Source organism: Nipponia nippon, unplaced genomic scaffold (genome assembly GCF_047370975.1).
Source record: "Nipponia nippon isolate SJK-2023a ecotype South Korea unplaced genomic scaffold, ASM4737097v1 scaffold_10, whole genome shotgun sequence".
In the NCBI taxonomy this organism is placed as follows: Eukaryota; Metazoa; Chordata; class Aves; order Pelecaniformes; family Threskiornithidae; genus Nipponia; species Nipponia nippon.
This window is the reverse complement of record NW_028262291.1, coordinates 21,309,439-21,329,648: the sequence shown is the minus strand read 5'-3', so window position 1 is coordinate 21,329,648 and position 20,210 is coordinate 21,309,439. Positions and strand designations below refer to the sequence as shown.

Sequence of the window (20,210 nt, the reverse complement as noted above, 5' to 3'; positions counted from 1 at the left end):
GCGGGTCATCTTGTCATAGAAGGAGATCAGGTTAGTCAAGCAGGACCTGCCTTTCATAAACTTATCCTTTCATTCATTTAAAATTTCCTTATATGCTACTGTGCCAGGATGCCCAAAGCTTTGTTGATTTATTTTTTTTAAGTCAACAGTCCATTTTCTATTTATCTGTTATTTTTACTAGAAACTTAAATTCTTATTGGGCAACCAGTGAAATGGCAGGCTTATAATATCACACACAGGGGGAAAACAAACTTATATGAACTTCAAGTGCACGTGCATGTTGTGCAGACTACTTAGGAGGCTGTTTTATTGGATGTTATTTTTGCTGACTTTACTAAACGCTTAAGAGAAAAAGACATTTTTTGTTTAGAATTTCTCTTCCACCCACCTACATACTTAGGTAAGGACTGGGAAAGCTTCAATCACACAGCTGAATCACCTAGAAAGCAATTCTAGTAAAACAAGAAAGACCAGACTTGACAGCGCTGTTATTTCTAAGATTTGAAATACAAGTCTTCAGCCCTAATTCATGTCACAAAAATAGATATAAAACTCCATACTCTGTCCTCATATTTAAAGATCACCTTTAAAGCCAGAACCTTTGATTTGGACTTGTGATATCCCTTCCCTTTCTATACTGAAAGGGATCACAAGCACCTAGGTGCCACAAGCACTGGAGAATATAATAGCAAACAAAAAGGCTTACAACTACAGTTTCTGCTGTTGGGATCCAAGGTATAATGAGCAGCACAGCCACACCTAAATCCATTTGGTATGGCAAGGCACAGGTGACCACAATGGCCATTATTTTGCATACAATCATTCAAGCCATCCTGACGTGAAGAATGGAAGACCAATATATCCATCACAAAATCCAGATGGCCCTGAATAAGTGTCCTGTTCTTCCCACTGGTCTTGTCTGCTCTTTCTATGCTGTGAAGATTCCAGTCTGTCCAGTAGATGTAGTCACTGTATTGGGTTAATCCGAATGGATGAGGTAGATCATCTGCTATGATTTCTCGTTCTTGTCCTGCAAAAATAAGGAAAATCAACTAAAGGACCATTCCCAAGTCATGAGATGAAGAGTGTCACTGGTATCAAGAAAAAGTTTTTTCTTCCCTTTTTAAAATAAAACCTCATTTCCTAAGTCAGCATCATGGGCTTCATTATTAAGCAGTAGCTGCTCAAGAGGTAACCTAAACACTTGCATTCAAAAACCTTATCCTTGCCTACAGAGCAATTTGAAACTGTGCCAGTGTATTGTCATTTAAATAAATCGTACTGTATATGTCTCATGCTTATCATCCCAAATAGATATTGGAAAACATATTGAAGAATACTATCAGCTCCAAGAATCACTTAGGCCAATAAAAAACCCAATTAATATGCATGAAAGCAAAAACATACAACAAACTTGAGATTCACAGAGAAACAGATATGAGAAATTATGGTGTTTCACTCAAGAAACAAAAGTCTTTTGCAGTGCAATTTAACATACAGCTACCCCAAGAGATTAGGAAACCATTTGTTTGGCAGAAATCCCAATACTCCCACACTCGGTGGCTCTGTTAGCAACACTGACAACAAATATAACACCTTCTAGAGCATTAGATGGCCTCTGCCAGAGATGCACTAATAAAGTAGATAAAGTCTTACCGTAAATCACCTTCCTAAACATTTTCAAGCATAAATCTTTATGAATCTCTGCCACTTTACATCAAATGAAGATGTAGCCTTCATCAGCATCATCTCCTCCTGCCTCAAACAAACGTCCAATGCTAGATTCTACAGAACACCTCATTTTTCTTCCCCTGACCTACTTTCCATCATGCCCTCTCGCGTTTGGGCAAGACTGGAGAAAGAATGAAAAACCCAAAAACCAGAACATGAAGCCATTTCCCTATAAACCACCAGAACTAAATACAGAGGCAACCTTCCCAACTACTTTTAGGCATCTGAAGTGTCCAAGTTAGGGGCACAGATGTCCTGCACACTCTCAGGTACTTCTTAGAGCAATTCTGGTCCACAGGGATGAATTCAGGGGATAGGCTCTTTTGAAGGAAGCAGATAAGCTCTCTAATTGAATTTTGATAGTCGGTAGATGGAGGAAATCTCCCAAAAGAGTGATTTTTTTTTTTTCTGCTGGGTAATGTTTATAATGCCCAAGATTAACCTGGGACAGCATTTATCCATCCACTTAAGAGTGCTTTATTCGTTGCTGGTGGGGTAGATGCTTCTATCACCAACACTCATTCAGATCTCTCCTGGGAACGAGAATGGCACTACATAATGTAGGCCAAGTCTAATAACATTTCCTTAACCAATGAGCCCACTTGCTAGAAGTCTACCTGAGTCTTTATAATCTGCTAACTAAAAAGACATCATCCAACATTGTTAGCTTTAGTGCTCATCCTTCTACTTTCTCACCACAAATAAATGTTAACAGTAGCTTCAGCTTTAGAACCAGTTTAATTTACCACAGATGATTTCAATATTGTGTTTCTTCTCAATGCCACAATCAGTTGCTAGTTCAAGCTTGCCTCCAGCTATTTTGTTTTTCTAAGTATAATGCAGAAGCTTAGTAAGAGCTTTGATAGATCATGCACTCTGGATGAAAAAACCCAACTCTAGATAAAGAAACAATCTTACTGTAATTTCTAAACAGTAACATCCATCCAGTAATTATTATACCAAAGAAAGAAATACAAGAAATGCGAAATCAGTGACAGCCTCAGAATCCAAAACTGCATTGCTCTCTCTGTTCTTCTGAGCTTAGTACATTCTCTGTATTCTGAAGATATGCACACACAATAACACCTTAACCCACCGCCCAATGGTAGCTTTTCACAGATGAAAACAAACAAAAAAAGAGCTGCAGGGAAATTATATATGTCATCAATCAGAGCACTGCTGTAACAATCCTGTATGATTTTGCTTAAATACCTTATGTTCTGCCACATAAACTTTGATTTTTACATTGGAATCCTAGAGGCATTAATTCCCATCTCACAAAGGCCTCTCCTTGGAAATGGAATAGGGACAGGATGTCAGGTCAGGAACTTCTAGATTCCATTTCTGATCCTATCATTGATTCACCGTGTGGCATTTGGAAACTTGCATAAACTCTGTTTTCTCAAAACAGAATTCATATCTGCCTTAGCTAAAACCTTGAAGACCATTTAATATTTACAAAACATCTGGAAGATACAAAAGCTCTATGTCAGCTGCAGAAAACAAAACTCCCTTCTTTTATCCAGTTAGTTATCATGTCAATATCAATGTGAAAGTTTAGTAAATCTTAGCAGACCCCTTGTATGTATAAATGAAATTCCAATGGAACATATGAAAATGTGTAAAGTTGTGTACAAAACATGTTATGATACACTGCAGAAGTAGCTGCACAACCTTTCAGACAACAGGAAATGCAAGCAGTATTTTTGTTTTGGTTTTGAACTAATACAACCAGTCTGAAGCTGGAAACAGAGATAATACTTCAACAGAAAATTAGCATCCAGACTGAAAAGTGGTGGGGTGGTTTACAGTGAACCTGTAAGTTGTCCTCACTTTCAGAAACTCAGAGGTCATCTCTGCTTTGGTAAAACATAGGCAGTTTCATATCAATACAGAGAAATTACATATCTCACCATCATTATAAATCATCATATGGTTATTAATTTAGGAAGCTTTTATTTCTATCTCCTCAAACATTTAACTCTCCGTTTCCTCTCCTAAGAAAAATAGACACACAGATTTAATATCAATTATATTATTCCAATCTCACATTATTCAATTGCTTTACTATGGTCAGTGCCTATTTCTATACTGGCTGCTGTAATATAACACTAGATTACCTAGCATATTTGATGACTCAATCATGCTTGTGTCTAAGTCAGTCCAATATAGCCTTTGGTCCGCATAATCAATAGTGAGGTCATTGGCACGACCAACTTTATCCACCAAAGTGATGCTGTTTGTTCCATCCATATATGCTCGAACAATTCTAGGTTTTCCTCCCCATTCAGTCCAGTACATGTATCTGGAATGAGAAGTGGAACAAAAAGAGTACATCAGCTAGGTAAGATTGTGTTTAGCTGCATGCTTTGATTTTTCTAAATTTATTTTCAGTTCTTTAAAAAAAAAAAAAGAGGAATAACCCATGTGGTTATGTGCAGTATTACAGTACTCCTTTTTTAGACAAAGGCAGAAAAATATGATTGACCATTCTTAATATTTCATTGTAACCCATATGGCTGTGGAGTGTTCATAGTCTTTTCAAAGACCCTGAAGAAATGGAGCTATATAAACTGCCAATTAACTTGTCACGTACAAGAATATATACAAAAAGAGTTGAAAAACAACACTGTCCCTTACCCTTTGGTAGGATCAAGAGCCAGAGACCTTGGGTTGTCCAAGTCCTTCCACACAAGAACCTGCCTATACTGTCCATCCAGGCGGGCTACTTCAATGCGATTGGTTCCAGTATCTGCCCAGTAGAGGTTCTTTCCCATCCAGTCTACAGCCATTCCCTCAGGATAATCTAGCCCAAACTCAATCACATGTTCAACAGAGCTCCCATTCATGAAAGCCCGGCTTATGGTCTAGAAAACAATTGTGTAAAAATATTACAGCGTTTACAGATGCCCCACTGAAATAAAAAGGAATAATTATTATGAAGTTTATGTACAAAAAGAAATTAGTAAAAAAAGTCAGCCAGTGTAACATTTTTTAAAATAAATTTCTGTTGTCAAAAGAGATATAGATATTCACAGGATAAAAAGACCTGAATTTTCAGAAAGCTAATGGTTTCTGATGACCAGTCTAAGACATCTTAAAAGGATATGATTTTCAGAAAGCACTATGTATCTGCAAATTCTTCCTTGCCTTCTCCCTCTCTTCTATTTGCACACAAGAAGTTTTTCTTTAAACTATTTAATTCACTGCAATGTTTTAAGTCTCAGAAACACATCTCAATTCAGAGAAATCTGAATTAAATTGTTTCTCATGACCAGTCACCTGGAGAAGTTTGCTGATCCCATCTACATTTTAGTTATACACACTCAACAAAACAAGTCATAGGGCACGGACTATGTACTTATAAATAAGGCACTCCCAACAAGAAGCACTGAAACAACCCCTAGGTAAATCATTGGTAACTTCCAGGACCAATGTACAATTACCCATCCTTGTTATCAACACTAAGCAATCACTCTACATGCCTGCTAATATTTCAGCTATTAATTTCTTAATAATTTGATAAATGAGCATATCAGGGTAAGAGACATTTTCTATTTTTAAAGGTAAATGTCAAAACCAGAAATCATGTAGTATATTTTTACAGGTATAAACCACATCTCAGAAAAATTATAATCTCTTTTTGAAAACGAGTTGTCATATAACCACAGGCACGAAGAGATCAGGGAGGTGGTGGTCACCAAAGGAAAGGGAGATGACTATGGGCTCTGAAGTTACACTACCTGCTGCTAAGCTGCAGGAGGTGAGGGGACAGGGGGAATGAAAACCTAGACATGCTGAATCATACGCTGATACGTATGTGAAAATACAGTATGCTGGATAATTCAGGAGGCCACAAACAAGTAAACTGTTTTCCAGTTCTGCATAGAGTGAAACTGGAATCTATGCACTGACACAGCTGAAGTAATGTATTTTCCACTACAAATGGTTAAGACGACCATAGCTCCAGCTCTCCACGTGCTTGCGTGAGATTTAGTAACTGTGTCTGCAGTACGCTAATTTATTACATTGGCACTGCTCCTGAAGGAAAGGTATCCACACCACAAGCGGCACTGTTATTGCTAAAGCACAACCCTCATTAGTCTTTACCGAGAGGCTACAGAAACTGCATGTGCCCTAGAAGTCACTAAAAGTGAGCTTTTCCCTATTATGGCTTGGGCACATTGGCAAGGAAACTTTGATTGCTCTTGGCAAACCTATTAAGAGGCTAAACAGAGGAATTCAGTTCCAGTGAAGTGAATCTGTCATTTTCTACCATCACTTAATTCACTTCAAAAAGCAAAGTAACACTGATGAACAGCACAACACTCGCTTTAGCATGCACCTGGATGTGAACCAAACATGTCACAGGAAATGTCTAACTCCTGGGAAATACACTGAGACAGAACTGGGGGCAGATGGGGACTTAACGCAGTGTGGAGGGGACTGGACAAGTTCCCTGGCCTTTTCTGTGCCAAGCTGGAGCCACAGACTAACAGCAACCAATCCAAAGTTCACTTGCCAAATGTTAATATTGACTAAGATTGCCTTCCAAGTCAAAACTGGAAGAGGATAGAAAGCTCGGGGGATTGCCAAGTTCGATGTTCAAATTACTCTACTATGTGACAGTGGCTTTTCTACGATAGATACATATATGGATGCAACACATGCAGCATCCAAGACATTCAGTATGAGCAGACACCACTTTGGATTTTTATTTGAAGCAGGAAGATGCCTGTCACCCAACTGTGCATTCAACAATGCAACTGTCTTCATCTCTAAGAGTCTCCTTGGATGCAATTCAATGACAACATTAGCAACTGCAGGACAGATCATGTAACAGAGACCTTTGTCAGATCAAAGTAACTGCTGCGTGGCTTTATATTTGGGGAATTCACATGTCAGTAATACCTTCAAACTAACATCAGTCCAATAGATTCTGTTATCAGAGACATCAAAATCCAGAGCAGATGCTTCCTTGACTCCAGTAAGAGGAATAGCAACATCATTATTATTGGTTTCAAGGGAAATCCTATGAATTGCTGCTCTGCTTGTGAAAACTAAGAAGGCTTCAGGAATGATGCAAGTCTTCATGTCACTCAACAGCTCAAGGCCAATGGGACAGGCACACCTGGTCTCCTGGGGTGTAAAGAAACACAGATGGCTGCAGCCTCCGTTGTTCTCTGCACATGAATTAGTTCCTTAAAAAAAAAACAAACAAAACAAAACAGATATCGGTGCATTGTGGAGGTAGGGGGGGAAAGGGGATGGGGGGAGGCTGAGTGGAAACACAATGCAATTATGATTTTTCAAAATAAATTAACACTATGGGTTGTCACCAGGGAATTCTAAAAAAAAAAAATAACATTCAAAACTGTTTCTTTCCTTCTACCCAAGGATTAGGAAGCTGGTCGTCTCCCTCCTATAGTACAAATAACAGCTACAAACATATCCTTCTAGTTTTCCCAAAGATTAAATTCCTTCACGGAAGGCAGGTAATTACATACACATTCAGCTTGGTTATTTTTGGCCAAGTACCCCACCTCTGTATCTCTTTGAAACCACCAGTTTTACAAATGTTCAATGATATAAAATGGTGAGAAAAGAGCTGGATAACTGCAGTTCTTTCCCAGCTGTTTAATTTAAAGCTGAGAAGATTCATTAGCAGAAGCAGTTCCAACAAGATCACCACAATCTCACATTTATTTTTTCGTGTGAACAACCGTGACCAGATGGGGAGAGAACGTGAAGGGGAAAGTAAGGACCAAAAGATAAATGAGTGCCTTTCTCCATCTGCTGGAACCAAGGATTTAGGTATTTAAAGACTGTTACCACAAAAAAAAATCTCCAAGGTCAGTCTCAACCAGGTTTCTTTTAATTTTCCCTTTTTAGGGCATACATATTTCAGACTGATGCCGTAACTTGCAGCTTGAGGACTTGATTATCCTTTAAGTAAAGATTCCTGAAAGGCTGGAAATCCATGTACTGCCAGGGTATAATTTGACAACCTACTTTACATGATTCTGCTGCAACTATTCTCAGTAATTTTAATAGCTGACCAATGCATCCGTTTATTGCTATGCCCAGAATCCAGTGTTCCAGGTAGCAGACAGATCTGTGGTGAATACGCACCTCTCATGGGTTACCACTGAAGCCAGGAGGTCCTGTGACATACTCCTCTGCAGAATGCTAGCAGAGGACCTAAAACACTGGCTGCACCTTTCAGCAGATGCAGTGGAAGAACATGGAGCTCCAGCTGCTGATCCCATGCTAAGGGCAAGATTTAATTGTTAAGATTTAAGTATGGTTTAGTTGTTAAAGTTAATATTTAAGTGCCACGTGCTTTGAGGCAACATTGTAATGGCCATTAACTCTGCCTATACCACCCAACACAGTAAAAAGCATTCTGCTAACTGAACATCACTGGGACTTTGTACTGGAAGAAAAGAACAACAGAAAATGAAGCAATTCTGTGAGCACCAGAAATAATGATTCTTATAGATGGGAGGCAGGAATAAAATTCTCCTCACAAAAATTCAAAGAGTGTAGGTGGAAGCTGTGGAAGACATGTCAAATGTCACTAAAAACTGGAAGCCCGTACTTCTTTTGCAACACTGTATTTTCCCAACTTTACAAACAATAGGTGCAGTTTTCCTTTAAAATTATTCAAACATATGAGACCACAGTTATTGTCATTACAAGTGATCAACAGCTGCTTAATGAAAGCAGGCCCATCTAGAAACTACTATAGATCCACCCTACGATTGCTTACGCTTACCAAATACTTTGGTAACACTTGTTGCTTTAAGGCCCATTAAATCTGGCAGCTGATCAATAATGATGTCTCTGCTAGCCTTGATCTTGTGAACTCTTTCAATGCTTCGTCTCTGCCAGTCAGTCCAGTAGATGTAATCTCCCAGCAGCGTGAACCCAAATATATGTGGAAGCTTATCTTCTAGGAGGGTTTTCCTCATTGTTCCATCAACATTTATGACCTGCGGGATGCATGAGACAAAAGGAAAAAATAATCTTCTCTAATGCGGGTACAATTAAAATGGCAATATCAATCATATTTTGACAACTCCTCTATTTTTACGCAAGAATCTCCTGAAATTCACAGCATGCTTCTTTCAAAAGAATGTACCTTTAGGTTTGTTGAAAGAGAAATATATTGGAATGACAAGACTGAAAGTGGCTTATCTCACCCCTTCTCCATTGAAAAACCTAAGCAACATGAATTTAACTTGCATCTTGCAAAGATGCAAGAATTTAACTTGCAAACCTGCAAAGACCACTGCAAAGGGAGTGGGTTTTGGGATAGGAGTGAGGTTCAGGAGATTTTTATCTCCATTCACGTCTTGGTCTCACTACTGAACTCTCTTGCCAGAAACAAGGAATTGCTAGAGTGACCTTTGGCACTCAATCATGGGGAATGGAGGCCATCAGAATTCTTTCAGGGCACAACAAGGCCATGTAGAATCTGCACTTTCTGCAATTTCATTTTTTTACCATAAAAGAATGAAGTTTTTCTCACTGTTGTGGTAAGCAAGATATTTACAATGTGGAATAAGTATTGACTGATATAAATTTGTATTCCTAAAACTGCAGAGAAAGCAAAATAGTACTGGAGATGGGATAAGCCCCACAGATATATATATACGCTATTGGTTAATTATTTCATAACCAATCGCTACAATGATCGTGTGCTACCCCACTTTGTTTGGCATAAGGAAAGAGATTCATATGGTCTCACCCTGATCACCAATCATTGGGCAAGATAGGAAATTAAAACGTCCACATACAATTCCCCGTGCCACACACCTAAAGTCACCTCCATCTACTACAAAAACTGCAATAATGTTTTCAATCATCCATCTCTTACCCAAGGCAAAGAGTGTACATTTATAAGATCCAGGCAAAATATTTATCTGACAAATCCCCAGATTCCTCACCATCCTACTTCTTGCAATTGGTAGCCGTAATGTAACTACAATATTTTTAAGGTGCTACTTGAAAATTTATACTGTGAGCAGCATCAAGGTCAGTATCATATTAAAACCAAAACAAAAGACCACAACTTAAGACAATTTATTTTCCAACGTGATTCAATCAAATCTCCATTTGTTGCTAGAAATGCTTCACAGGTGGACAACTGCTGTGCTTTAATTAAGGCTACCATAGCTTGTGATTGAGGTTTTAAATAGCCTCCTCTTTACTATTATTTGGAAATTATTTGTTTATTCAGACTTAAAATACTAAACCTGTACCTTGTAGGTGATTAAGTTGCCTTCACTGTGCCTTCATTTCTATTTTCTTGTGATTTAAAGACAGCTATGGTCATTTCAACACTGTATTCCTCCAACTTTTAAATTGCTAAGTGTTTAAACAAAATTTATTTCTTATTAAAAATGTCTATAACTTAAATGCAATGTCATATTAAACCATTAAATGCCCAACAATATTGTGGGCAGTCAAAATCAACTATCAGTTTTACCACAATTTAATACAGATATTATAAGTTGTGAGGCTCTGTCCATACATGGTAAGCAGTGGAAGCACCTACAATTCCTTTTTTTAACATGACCAATGACAAACACCACATCTTACTAAATTAGCATGTGAATTTCAGGATGTTCACGCACATCCATGGTAGATATCCAAATAAATTAAAAAATGAAATATCCGCTTTGAAACCTTATAATACTTCACCAACTTGTGAATACAACATGCATTTGTTCCATGACACAGTTAATTTGGGCACATTTCCCCTTTAGAGAAACAAAAATAAGATGTGGTCACCAATTTTGCTATATGAATTTTAGCTGGAAAAAATTGTTACATGCTAGCACACTGTATTGGGTTTGCATGGCAAGGATTTGGGGGGGGGGGGGGGGGGCTGAGCCAATCAGCGACAGTGGTAGTGCCGCTGTGATAACATATTTAAGAAGGTGGAAAAAAACCTGCTGGGCAGCAGCGGCCAGAGAGAGGACTGAGAATATGTGAGAGAAACATCTATGCAGACACCAACATCACGGAAGAAGGAGGGGGAGGAGGTGCTCCAGGTGCCGGAGCAGAGATTCCCCTGCAGCCAGTGGTGAAGGCCATGGCGAGGCAGGCTGTCACCCTGAAGCCCATGGAGGTTAATGGTGGAGCAGATATCCACCTGCAGCCCATGAAGGATGCCACACTGGAGCAGGTGGATGTGCCCAAAGGAGGCTGTGACCCCATGGGAAGCCCACACTGGAGCAGGCTCCTGGCAGGACCTGTGACCCCATGAAGAGAGGAGCCCATGCTGGAGCAGGTTTGCTGGCAGGACTTGTGACCCCGTGGGGGACCCACACTGGAGCAGTCTGTTCCTGAAGACTGCACCCCATGGAAAGGACCCATGCTGGAGTAGTTCGTGAAGAACTGCAGCCCGTGGGAAGGACTCACGATGGAGAAGTTCATGGAGGACTGTCTCCCATGAGAGGGACCCCATGCTGGAGCAGGGGAAGAGTGTGAGGAGTTCTCCCCCTCAGGAGGAAGGAGCGGCAGAGACAACATGTGATGAACTGACCACAACCCCTGTTCCCCATCCCCCTGCGCCGCCTGCAGGGGAGGAGGTAGAAAAAATTGTGAGTGAAGTTGAGCCCAGGAAGAAGGAAGAAGTGGGGGGAAGGTGTTTTAAGATTTGGTTTTATTTCTCATTACTCTACTCTGATTAGATTGGTAATAAACTAAATTTCTCTGAGTTGAGTCTGTTTTGCCTGTGACAGTAATTGGTGAGTGATCTCTCCCTGCCCTTATCTTGACCCACAAGTCTTTTGTTATATTTTCTCTCCTCTGTCCAGCTGAGGAGGGGGAGTGATAGAGCAGCTTGGTGGGCATCTGGCATCCAGCCAGGGTCAACCCACCACACACACGGGACACGCATTAGATCTTCCAGCCACCACCACAAACAGCAGAGGTGAGCAGTCAACTACTGCATCCTATTTACCTATGCTATACACAAAAATCATCACTATAACACAGTCTATCTTGCAATGCTAGAGTGCAGATGTCTTCAACCACAGAGGAAAATGACTTCATGAGAACTTGAACATGAAGACTATCTGGCAGATTATGTGAATTTGAACACATGCTACAATGTAAACCTCTGGATTCCTTCCAGAAAAAAAAGCCTCCTGCTGGAGACAGTCAAAAATAACACTGGCATTCCTGAAAACTAAGTTTCAGGGGAGTTTTGTGTCAGTCCATCAACCTACAATCCTTCTACTACTTGATAAAGTAGCAGAGACTGAAGATTAATGTCTTTTTATTTTGTTAAGCTAAATAGAGTACATTAAAAAAAAAAAGGCTGTATCTGCAGTTAAAAGCCAAATGGTTCTGCAATTATCTCATTACATCATGTCCAGGCAAACCCTAAATGCTCACTTATTTAAAACATTATCAATCCCACAGGCAATACTGCAGGTTCAAAAGTTCATCATGCATACTCAGGTGCTGGAGCCAAACTGGTGCCACACTAAGTAAACAAGACACCATTTCCTTTACAACAATGCATCAGCAGGATGATGATGATCAAGCTACCACATTTCCAATTCCCTTTACAGATATGGACAGTAAAAGTATAATTCAAATACTAGAGCTGTTGACTAAAATAAAACAGATTGGATCCAAGGATGTAGAAACACACATTATTTAGATCCACGTACATCTGTGGATGTTGCAGAAGTCACAAAGCTGTTGAACTTCATGAACCTCATGAAGTTCAACAAGGCCAAGTGCAAGGTCCTGCACCCGGATTAGAGCAATCCCCAGTATCAACACAAGCTGGCGATGAATGGATTGAGCAGCCCTGCGGAGAAGGACTTGGGGGTACTGGTGGACAAAAAATTGGACATGAGCTGGCAATGTGCGCTTGCAGCCCAGAAAGCCAATCATGTCCTGGGCGGCATAAGAAGCAGCATGGCCAGCAGTCAAGGGAAGCGATTCTCCCCCTCTGTGCTGCTCTCATGAGACCCCACCTGGAGTACTGCATCCAGCTCTGGAGTCCCCAGTACAAGACAGACAGGGATCTGTTAGAGCGGGTCCAGAGGAGGGCCATAAAAATGCTCAAAGTGCTAGAAGACTTCTGCTATAAAGAAAGGCTGAGAGTTGGGGTTGTTCAGCCTGTAGAAGAGAAAGACTCTGTGGAGTCCTTGTCGTGGCATTCCTATGGCTGTTCATTCTCCTCTGGGAATGGAGATCCAAAATGTGGAATCAGACAGCAATAAAATACTTAATGGTTTAGATTTGGCTAAGAAGGTGATGGAATAAGTGTTTGCTCTCACTCTCCCAAACATCCCTCCCCCCAGTCCTGCGGGCAGAACACCTACGAATCCAAGCAGGGTTCCCTTGGATGCAGAACAGAAGCTCTGACTTGGAGGATTTTTCTGTGCCATGGGCAATCAAGTCCTCTTAGTAGTGGCTAATTTGTGGCAACAGGCAGGAAACGCTAACTAACCGTTAGACTATCTTCTAGTAGCAGCCAGGGCAAAGCTTGAACAGTGAGCTGTTGCATGCAGTTCAATATAGGTACATATACATAGTCTTTACTTCAAATTTTGCTGCCATCCATCTTCCCAGAGATTTACCTCTTCTCTAGCATATTAACTGAAACTATGAGGATGCAAAATAAAAATCTACAAATAGGCCTCACAATATGGCCAAAAGCACAACTCCTTTCACTAAAATGGCATAGCTAATAAAACAACGTAGTAACTCATCATTTAGTATCTGAAATGGTGTGTAGCCTGCCAACCGCAGCCAAAGGGAACCTGTTAAGGTGCATTCCTTATCATTTAGCACAAAGAGACTAGAATAGGCTTTTTTCTACTCAGTCGTTTCTTCCTCTTTCTATAACTCATAAATGGATCTCAACTTGGGTCAAAGGATAAATGCAACACTAAATCTGCTCTGCTTTCCATACAAAACACTGAAAGCGCCCCTTGAAGAGAGGCACATACTAAAAGCCCTTGATTAGTCTTAAGACTTCAGTGACAAATCTCCTAATGAGGCACCACCAAGTTCAGCTAAAATCGGTTGTGGGCAAAATGAAATAAACATCAAACGCCTTAATGAACTGAATTATACAAAAAACACGATAAGGTGATAAGGTGTGATTTTTTTTTTTTTTTAGATGCTGCTGCAGTGTATGCAAAATGATTTAACAAATATTTCCAAATATAACACTCAAAAGCTCTTGGCTCTTTGAAGAAGATTAAAGTAAAACAATGCAATTAAATTCTACACATCAGCATGATTCATGTAGTCAAGTTATATTTCAGGTGCATCTGTGAAAAAAACAACTATTCAGCATACATACAGGATGTCTTTTGACAGAACAACAAAGAGAACTCAGACACCTTGCTCCTACATTTAATTCATTAAGATAAAACAAAATTTATTCAATTGCTACAGACAAAGCTGTAATCAAATGGAGACCAATTCTTGGGCTGAGCTAAATCACTATGTGAGCAGTAAGCAGACATAGCAGGTTGGCAAGGGTAAAATGACATGACTGCCATATTATGAGACCCATGTGGTGGGCTTGTGAGTCTATGACTCTTCTTTTGTGGATCTATTCCTCTTCCCCTGTGGAAGAGGAGAGCTTTACTTTCTTTTGCTGTGAGAGTGACTGAGAACTGGAACAGGTTACCCAGGGAGGTTGTGGAGTCTCCATCCTTGGAGATATTCAAAAGCCATCTGATCACGGTCCTAGGCAACTGTCTCTAGGTGGTCCTCCCTGAGCAGGGGCGTTGCACCAGATGACCTCCAGAGGTCCCTTCCAACCTCAACCATTCTGTGATTCTGTGAATGGTTTCTAATGATTCTCACCAGAAGACTCTAAAAAGGCATCTCAAGTGAACAATGCCCAGTCGTCTTTGGCTGGAGAAAGTACTTGTGAGACAAATCATGTGGGTGACAGTCAACAGGGAAAGAAAAAGACAAAGAAAAATGGAGAGAAGTGGAAAACTCTGGAGGGTAAAGAAGCCTGCCCCAAAAACAGAAGAATGAAGCAGCTGTGAGCAGTCTGTATCACAGTCTATATTCAGCTGAGTATAAGCCATTTGTTAACATTTCCAACAGCTGAAACACAACCACCTTTCATCAATGCTTTGGGATAAAAGTGAACTCTTTCTTTCTGGTGTGAAGGGGCTTAATGCCAGGCATGTATTGGCAGACACTGGCAAGCAGAAGAGAGAATAACATTAAAACAAGCAGTATCAGAACCCATATATCAAAAAAGGGTGGGCATGGATGGACAACAGACATATCTGGCCATTTTCCACAAAAAAAAGACTACTTGAGTCTCTTAGCAATCTTTTGCCTCAAACACTTGAGTAAGACTCAAGAATTCAGAAAGCAGTTCCTCATTGTTGTCAATAATTTCTGTCCACCTTGACAATATTTAGGCTACCTGGTAAAAGCCCCCTCATAAATAAAATTCACCACGTTTCTATTGTCATTACATTTCATGGATTAACCCTACATGTACTATTGTAGCTCTTCTTTCAGATCATTCTTATTTCAGGTAAGCTTTGATGTTGACGTACATTTTTATTATTATTTTCTGGACCCTCACATTGCATAGGTGGTAGTGTTGGTTGCCAACTGCAAACTAGCAGCACCCACCTACATTTAGAATAAGCTATGAACCAAGAGAGCATGGAGAACGAATCTATACAGCATCTTAAGTGAAACATCCCTATGAACTGTGGATAACAATTTGCCATTTGCAAATACACGTAGTGACACACCACCACCCTTTTCTTACATATTCTCTTCCTTTCTCCAAGAGACTCATTTCTCGCTGCAGAACGTGTCATTTTAGCTTGTCGAGGATACAGCACGACAAGATACTTCTCTATGGCTACACATATATGGGTCATATTTTCACTTGTGATACAAAAGCCACTTTGAGATGCTCAGTAAAGAGAATTCCAAGGATTATCAAATGTCAGTATGCTTTTTTGGCAGCCTTCCCTCACAAGTACCTTTACAGCCTCCTAAACCTAAAGCACAGCAGTAACAGCCAACCATTCCCACTGCTAGGCTCTGCCTTGCATCCATGGTGGTATGCTATGGCTGGTACAGCAGCCATGCCTGTCCTACAGACAGACAGGCAAAGCAAAGTAGCTGGTGTGTAATACCAAATTAAAGCCATTGGCGCGCGCGCGCACACACACACACACACACAAAATTCTCAACAATCTAGCAATGTCAGCTTCTTGATGGGATACTCCAAAACTGTTTGTTCCAAATGCAATGACTCCAGCACATTTTCTTTATCAATTTGTTCTGTTTCATACAAATTAAAATCTACACTTACAAATGAATATAAGACAGTTAAGTAGTGACTTGTTAAAAAGAAAACAACCTAACCACTACAAAGATGCCAAATGCAAAAGTATAAATTTACGTTATGAAAAGTAGTAGTTTATAGTCATCTCGTATTTTCTCTGGGAATAATATAAACAAAATATATTCTTATTCTTGTGCTCATATTATCACCATGTGAAGTGGTTGTTTATTTGCAATGTTGATCTGTTAGTATTTTTGCATATCAAATCACCACATCTGATTTTCTCCTAGGACTCCACAAAATCTTATTAATTCCAGAGAGTATTGCATTTTCAGACAGACTTTTCAAAACACGAGCACATATAATAAGCTCTAACAGACACTGATTGATGGATAAACTTCTTGTTGGAAAGGTTGTATTAACATGATTGTGATTTTGAACCTGCTCATATATTATAAACCTCATCTAGGAGCAGCTAATGTTCTCCATATGAGCTACATCAGCCTGACATTTCCAGAACTTTGTTCTGCTTACAGGATATCAAAGGATTAAGGGTGCAGCTGGTCAATTTGGCAACTTTTCTTTCATAAGCAGGAACACAATGGCATGCTTCAAAACTCCTTAAAAGGGGAAAAAGTTAAACACAAACATTCTCAAAATAATTTATGGCAACTGGTGGCTAGACCCTAAAGCATAGAGGATCTACTGAATTAGTATTTCAGTGTTATTTTTACGTAGAAGTCGCTTATTTAATACACTTAAGGGAAATTTTACTTTCTTTAAATGCTTTTTCATTCTGAAATGTTGACCACCATGAGTTAAGTTTAAAGGGGCATGTGACAACTCTGAAATTTAGCTAACATCCATTATGAAAACAATATGCCTTTCCAACTTCTAGTTAACTAGTCTGGGAAAGATGAAGAAAAATTTAAACTTTTTACAATAATATTTTTAAAACATATGTATCTTAATTTTTCTTACTTCTCTCCCAATTTCCCTTTTCTTCAAAGGGATTTGAATAGTCCTGTAAGATCTTTACCCTCTCCTTTCCAAATCCAAACATCTTCCCAACGCTACAGAGTGCTAAAAGTCTGTGGAAATAGCACATCATATAAATATTTTCTATGTTGTATTCCTGCTGATGAAATTGGGACTGCAAGCACATTTATAACCTATAGGTAAAACATGAAGGAAAGACAAAAAAAAAAAAAAAAAAGACTTCATATGAGAAAAAAATGTGGTAAACTTTTGAGTCCAAAAAAACTAATCAACAATTTCAGTAGCCAACTAGAATTCCTTAAAAAGTCAAAAGGATGTCATGAGTAAGAGCTACACTTGATCTTGATGTAGAAAGTGGCACCAGTGCTGGTCAACCTTTCCAAAAGACTTGCCTCCTGTCCAATGTTACCATGCTAATGTTAACTTGCAATGAAATAAAAATTAAGCTAAATGTAGTATTTACTACTCCTATTTTTCTCCTTTTTGTTTGCTTACCCAAATATACCTGGATTATTTTTTTTTAAATCATCTGCTATCCTACGGACAATGAGAGGTCCGTGAACAATTGATTGAGAAACACTGGTCTAGTCATGACCCTCTCTTGTGCTCTTTCCACATCTTTTTTACATACAATGCTAGGTCTCATGCAGTCAACCTCTGTCCACAGTGAACTAAGATTAAGCTAGAAGTGTTTTGTCCAACATAGTTGGACCTTTTGGTCAGAACTCAGCTTCTTAGTCTTCCCTTGGAGAATCATAACATTCTCATTTTCTTAACCTCACCACAGTGCAATTATCAGAAGGCACTGTAGCTCTTCACATCCTCCTCGTGCTGTGGTAGGCATATATAGTGCTTCAGAGAGCCAAACGATGAGTCCTTTATGCTCTAAGTCACCAGAAATGTCACATATGGAAATTCCATTTGAAGTCAAAGGTTAAAAGAATAGACTCTAGATTAGTTGACATGTCCATCTATTCATGGCACTACACCTTGAAGAATGGATGCTTTTATCCTCATTTAATAATGGATTAGCCAAGTCTCATGTCCCTCCTTTAGTTATTCCTCAGAAATTGAATCAAAGTTCTCTCATTAAACAAATACTTCTATCAGAGGGAGACAGATGAAATACTAATCCAATATGAATACAACCAAAGGCAGCGGGCATACAATGCCTCCTTGGAGGGAGGCAATGAAAGTCTAAGGACTCCTGTGTGCATCTACAAATATTCATTCAGTTCCTCATCTCATGAAGCCTCCTGGCCCAAGTAAACAGCACATTCTGATCATGATTCCCTCCTATTTGTACCGTTTATAGAAACACGGCATTAGACTAATCCAATAAACCCAGTCTTACCTACCACCATGTAGGGTGTATGTCAACAAAGCACAAATAAAAGCCACACACAGAAACCTAAACTAGGTTGTCCACAGTTAACTGGAGTATCGACAGCTCTACAGAGCCCAGGCTAAGATACTGTGCTAATACAACTACATTGCTAGCCCCTGCAGAACTAAGCCAGGTACCTCAGCACAGCAAGCTCTGACACATGCAAGTGCTCTCACAGCTGAAATGTATCTGCTGAAAGAACAGAGTGTGGCAAGACTCCTCCTGCCTTGATAAGATGCCTGCACTCCACGGTCACTTGGCATAAGCAATACTATCAATAATATTTATTTGAGACACTATTAATATTAATAAGTTATGCAAGGTAGCATTCAGAGAGTTTATTGACAAAATGTAGTTACCAGATGGTCTCTACTCCTTGCAAATGTTAAAAAGGCAAAACACATAACTTTTGGGCAGCACAATCTTAATTTGTTTTCAAATAAAGCTACTTTTCCTTCTCAGGCCAAAGCCTGGCAGCTCAGACAGACCCTTAGAGGATGTTCTGAAGCTCAGTCCATTAGGGTCACCACAGGAAACCAAGTCCTGCACAGCTGAAGGCACTGCCTCTAATGACCACGGTACAGAACGTGTTTTGTGGTATTACACAGGGAGGGTGCCGCTACTTCTGCAGCCAAAACTCAAACTCTCTTGTGGGGTAAACGTAACACAGGAAGATGCTCCATTACATTGCTCTCTCTTCAGTAGCCCTCTCTGGAGGTCAGACCATCCGTTGAATTGCCCAAAATGTTACATTTTTCATGTAGATCTCACGGCTGTATGAGCGAACTGTCCCATCCCAGTTCTTAAACAGCTTTTTCACCAGATGAGCTCAGTGTACTTTAACAAAAAGGAAGATAACACCATCCTGTTCTCCTGACAGGACAATGGAGGCATAGGAAAGTAGTTGCCTTGAATCATCAAGCAACTCTAAGAACTCAAGAGACTCATGGGGCAACCTAACAGTGGATTCACCACACCACAGTGCCTCCCCTCCCATGCTCAGGGAAGTGAGAGCATTTGCCAGGTGGAATAACCTTTCAAGTGAGGTTAATGTGCAATATCTTCCACTTACTGGAAGAAAAATAAATAAATAGTCGTCCGTCTGTCCGTCCATGTCCCCCCCCCCGTTCGTATACAGGGCTGGTTTCATTCAAGAGAATATAAATTCTTCAGTCCATATCACGCAGCTTATTTTCAATCCAAGGCCCTAGGCCTGATAAGCAGAGAGAGATGTGTAGAAGGGTCCCGAGAGTAGATCTAAGTCAGGTTGTTCATCAAGAGCTTCGTAGATCAAAGGAATATGAAATAGCGAAGTCAAGAGTTTAGCTGAAATTTAGGATGTCCTTTTAGCTTACAAGACACATTTTTAGGGCATGATTCCTGTATCCCAACATAAGTAAATACAAGAGGTATATTTAGGATCTACTGATAGAAGAAGAGCAGGCATACACAACGTCTTGAGGAAGTTAGCTACAGTCAACTGCAACTTGCAAGCTTCTTCTCTGCCTTTATCAGGCTGGTCTAAGATCATAATTAAGAACTCCACTCCAGAAGAAAAGTACCGAAAAGTCCCTTCTATTTGAAGTTGAGCAGTTAACTCAGGTATCAGGAGGATGGTTTGGTTTTATGGCTCAAGGATTAGACAAAGTTGGATCCCAGTGTATAACCTCAAGTAAGTCACCAAATCTCTCCAGACATTATTTCTCCATGTGCATAACATGCATAAAATTTCTCCCTCTTTTCTGAATCCTGCCTTGTCTGTTCAAA

The 20,210-nt window shown here is 39.8% G+C and overlaps 1 protein-coding gene across 4 annotated transcripts in view; it reads right to left on the bottom strand.

The window, feature by feature from the left end:
* Positions 1 to 20,210, bottom strand: part of LRP5 (LDL receptor related protein 5) — a 163,921-nt gene that overhangs the window by 32,124 nt on the left and 111,587 nt on the right. For all 4 annotated transcript variants that reach the window (XM_087745897.1, XM_087745899.1, XM_087745901.1 and 1 more), the window contains exons 8-12: positions 8,510 to 8,726; positions 6,643 to 6,932; positions 4,372 to 4,598; positions 3,852 to 4,036; positions 707 to 1,030 (exon numbers count right to left, since the gene is read on the bottom strand). In XM_087745897.1, the coding sequence (XP_087602023.1) occupies positions 707 to 1,030; positions 3,852 to 4,036; positions 4,372 to 4,598; positions 6,643 to 6,932; positions 8,510 to 8,726 (1,243 nt within the window). The remainder of the gene's footprint in view (positions 1 to 706; positions 1,031 to 3,851; positions 4,037 to 4,371; positions 4,599 to 6,642; positions 6,933 to 8,509; positions 8,727 to 20,210) is intronic.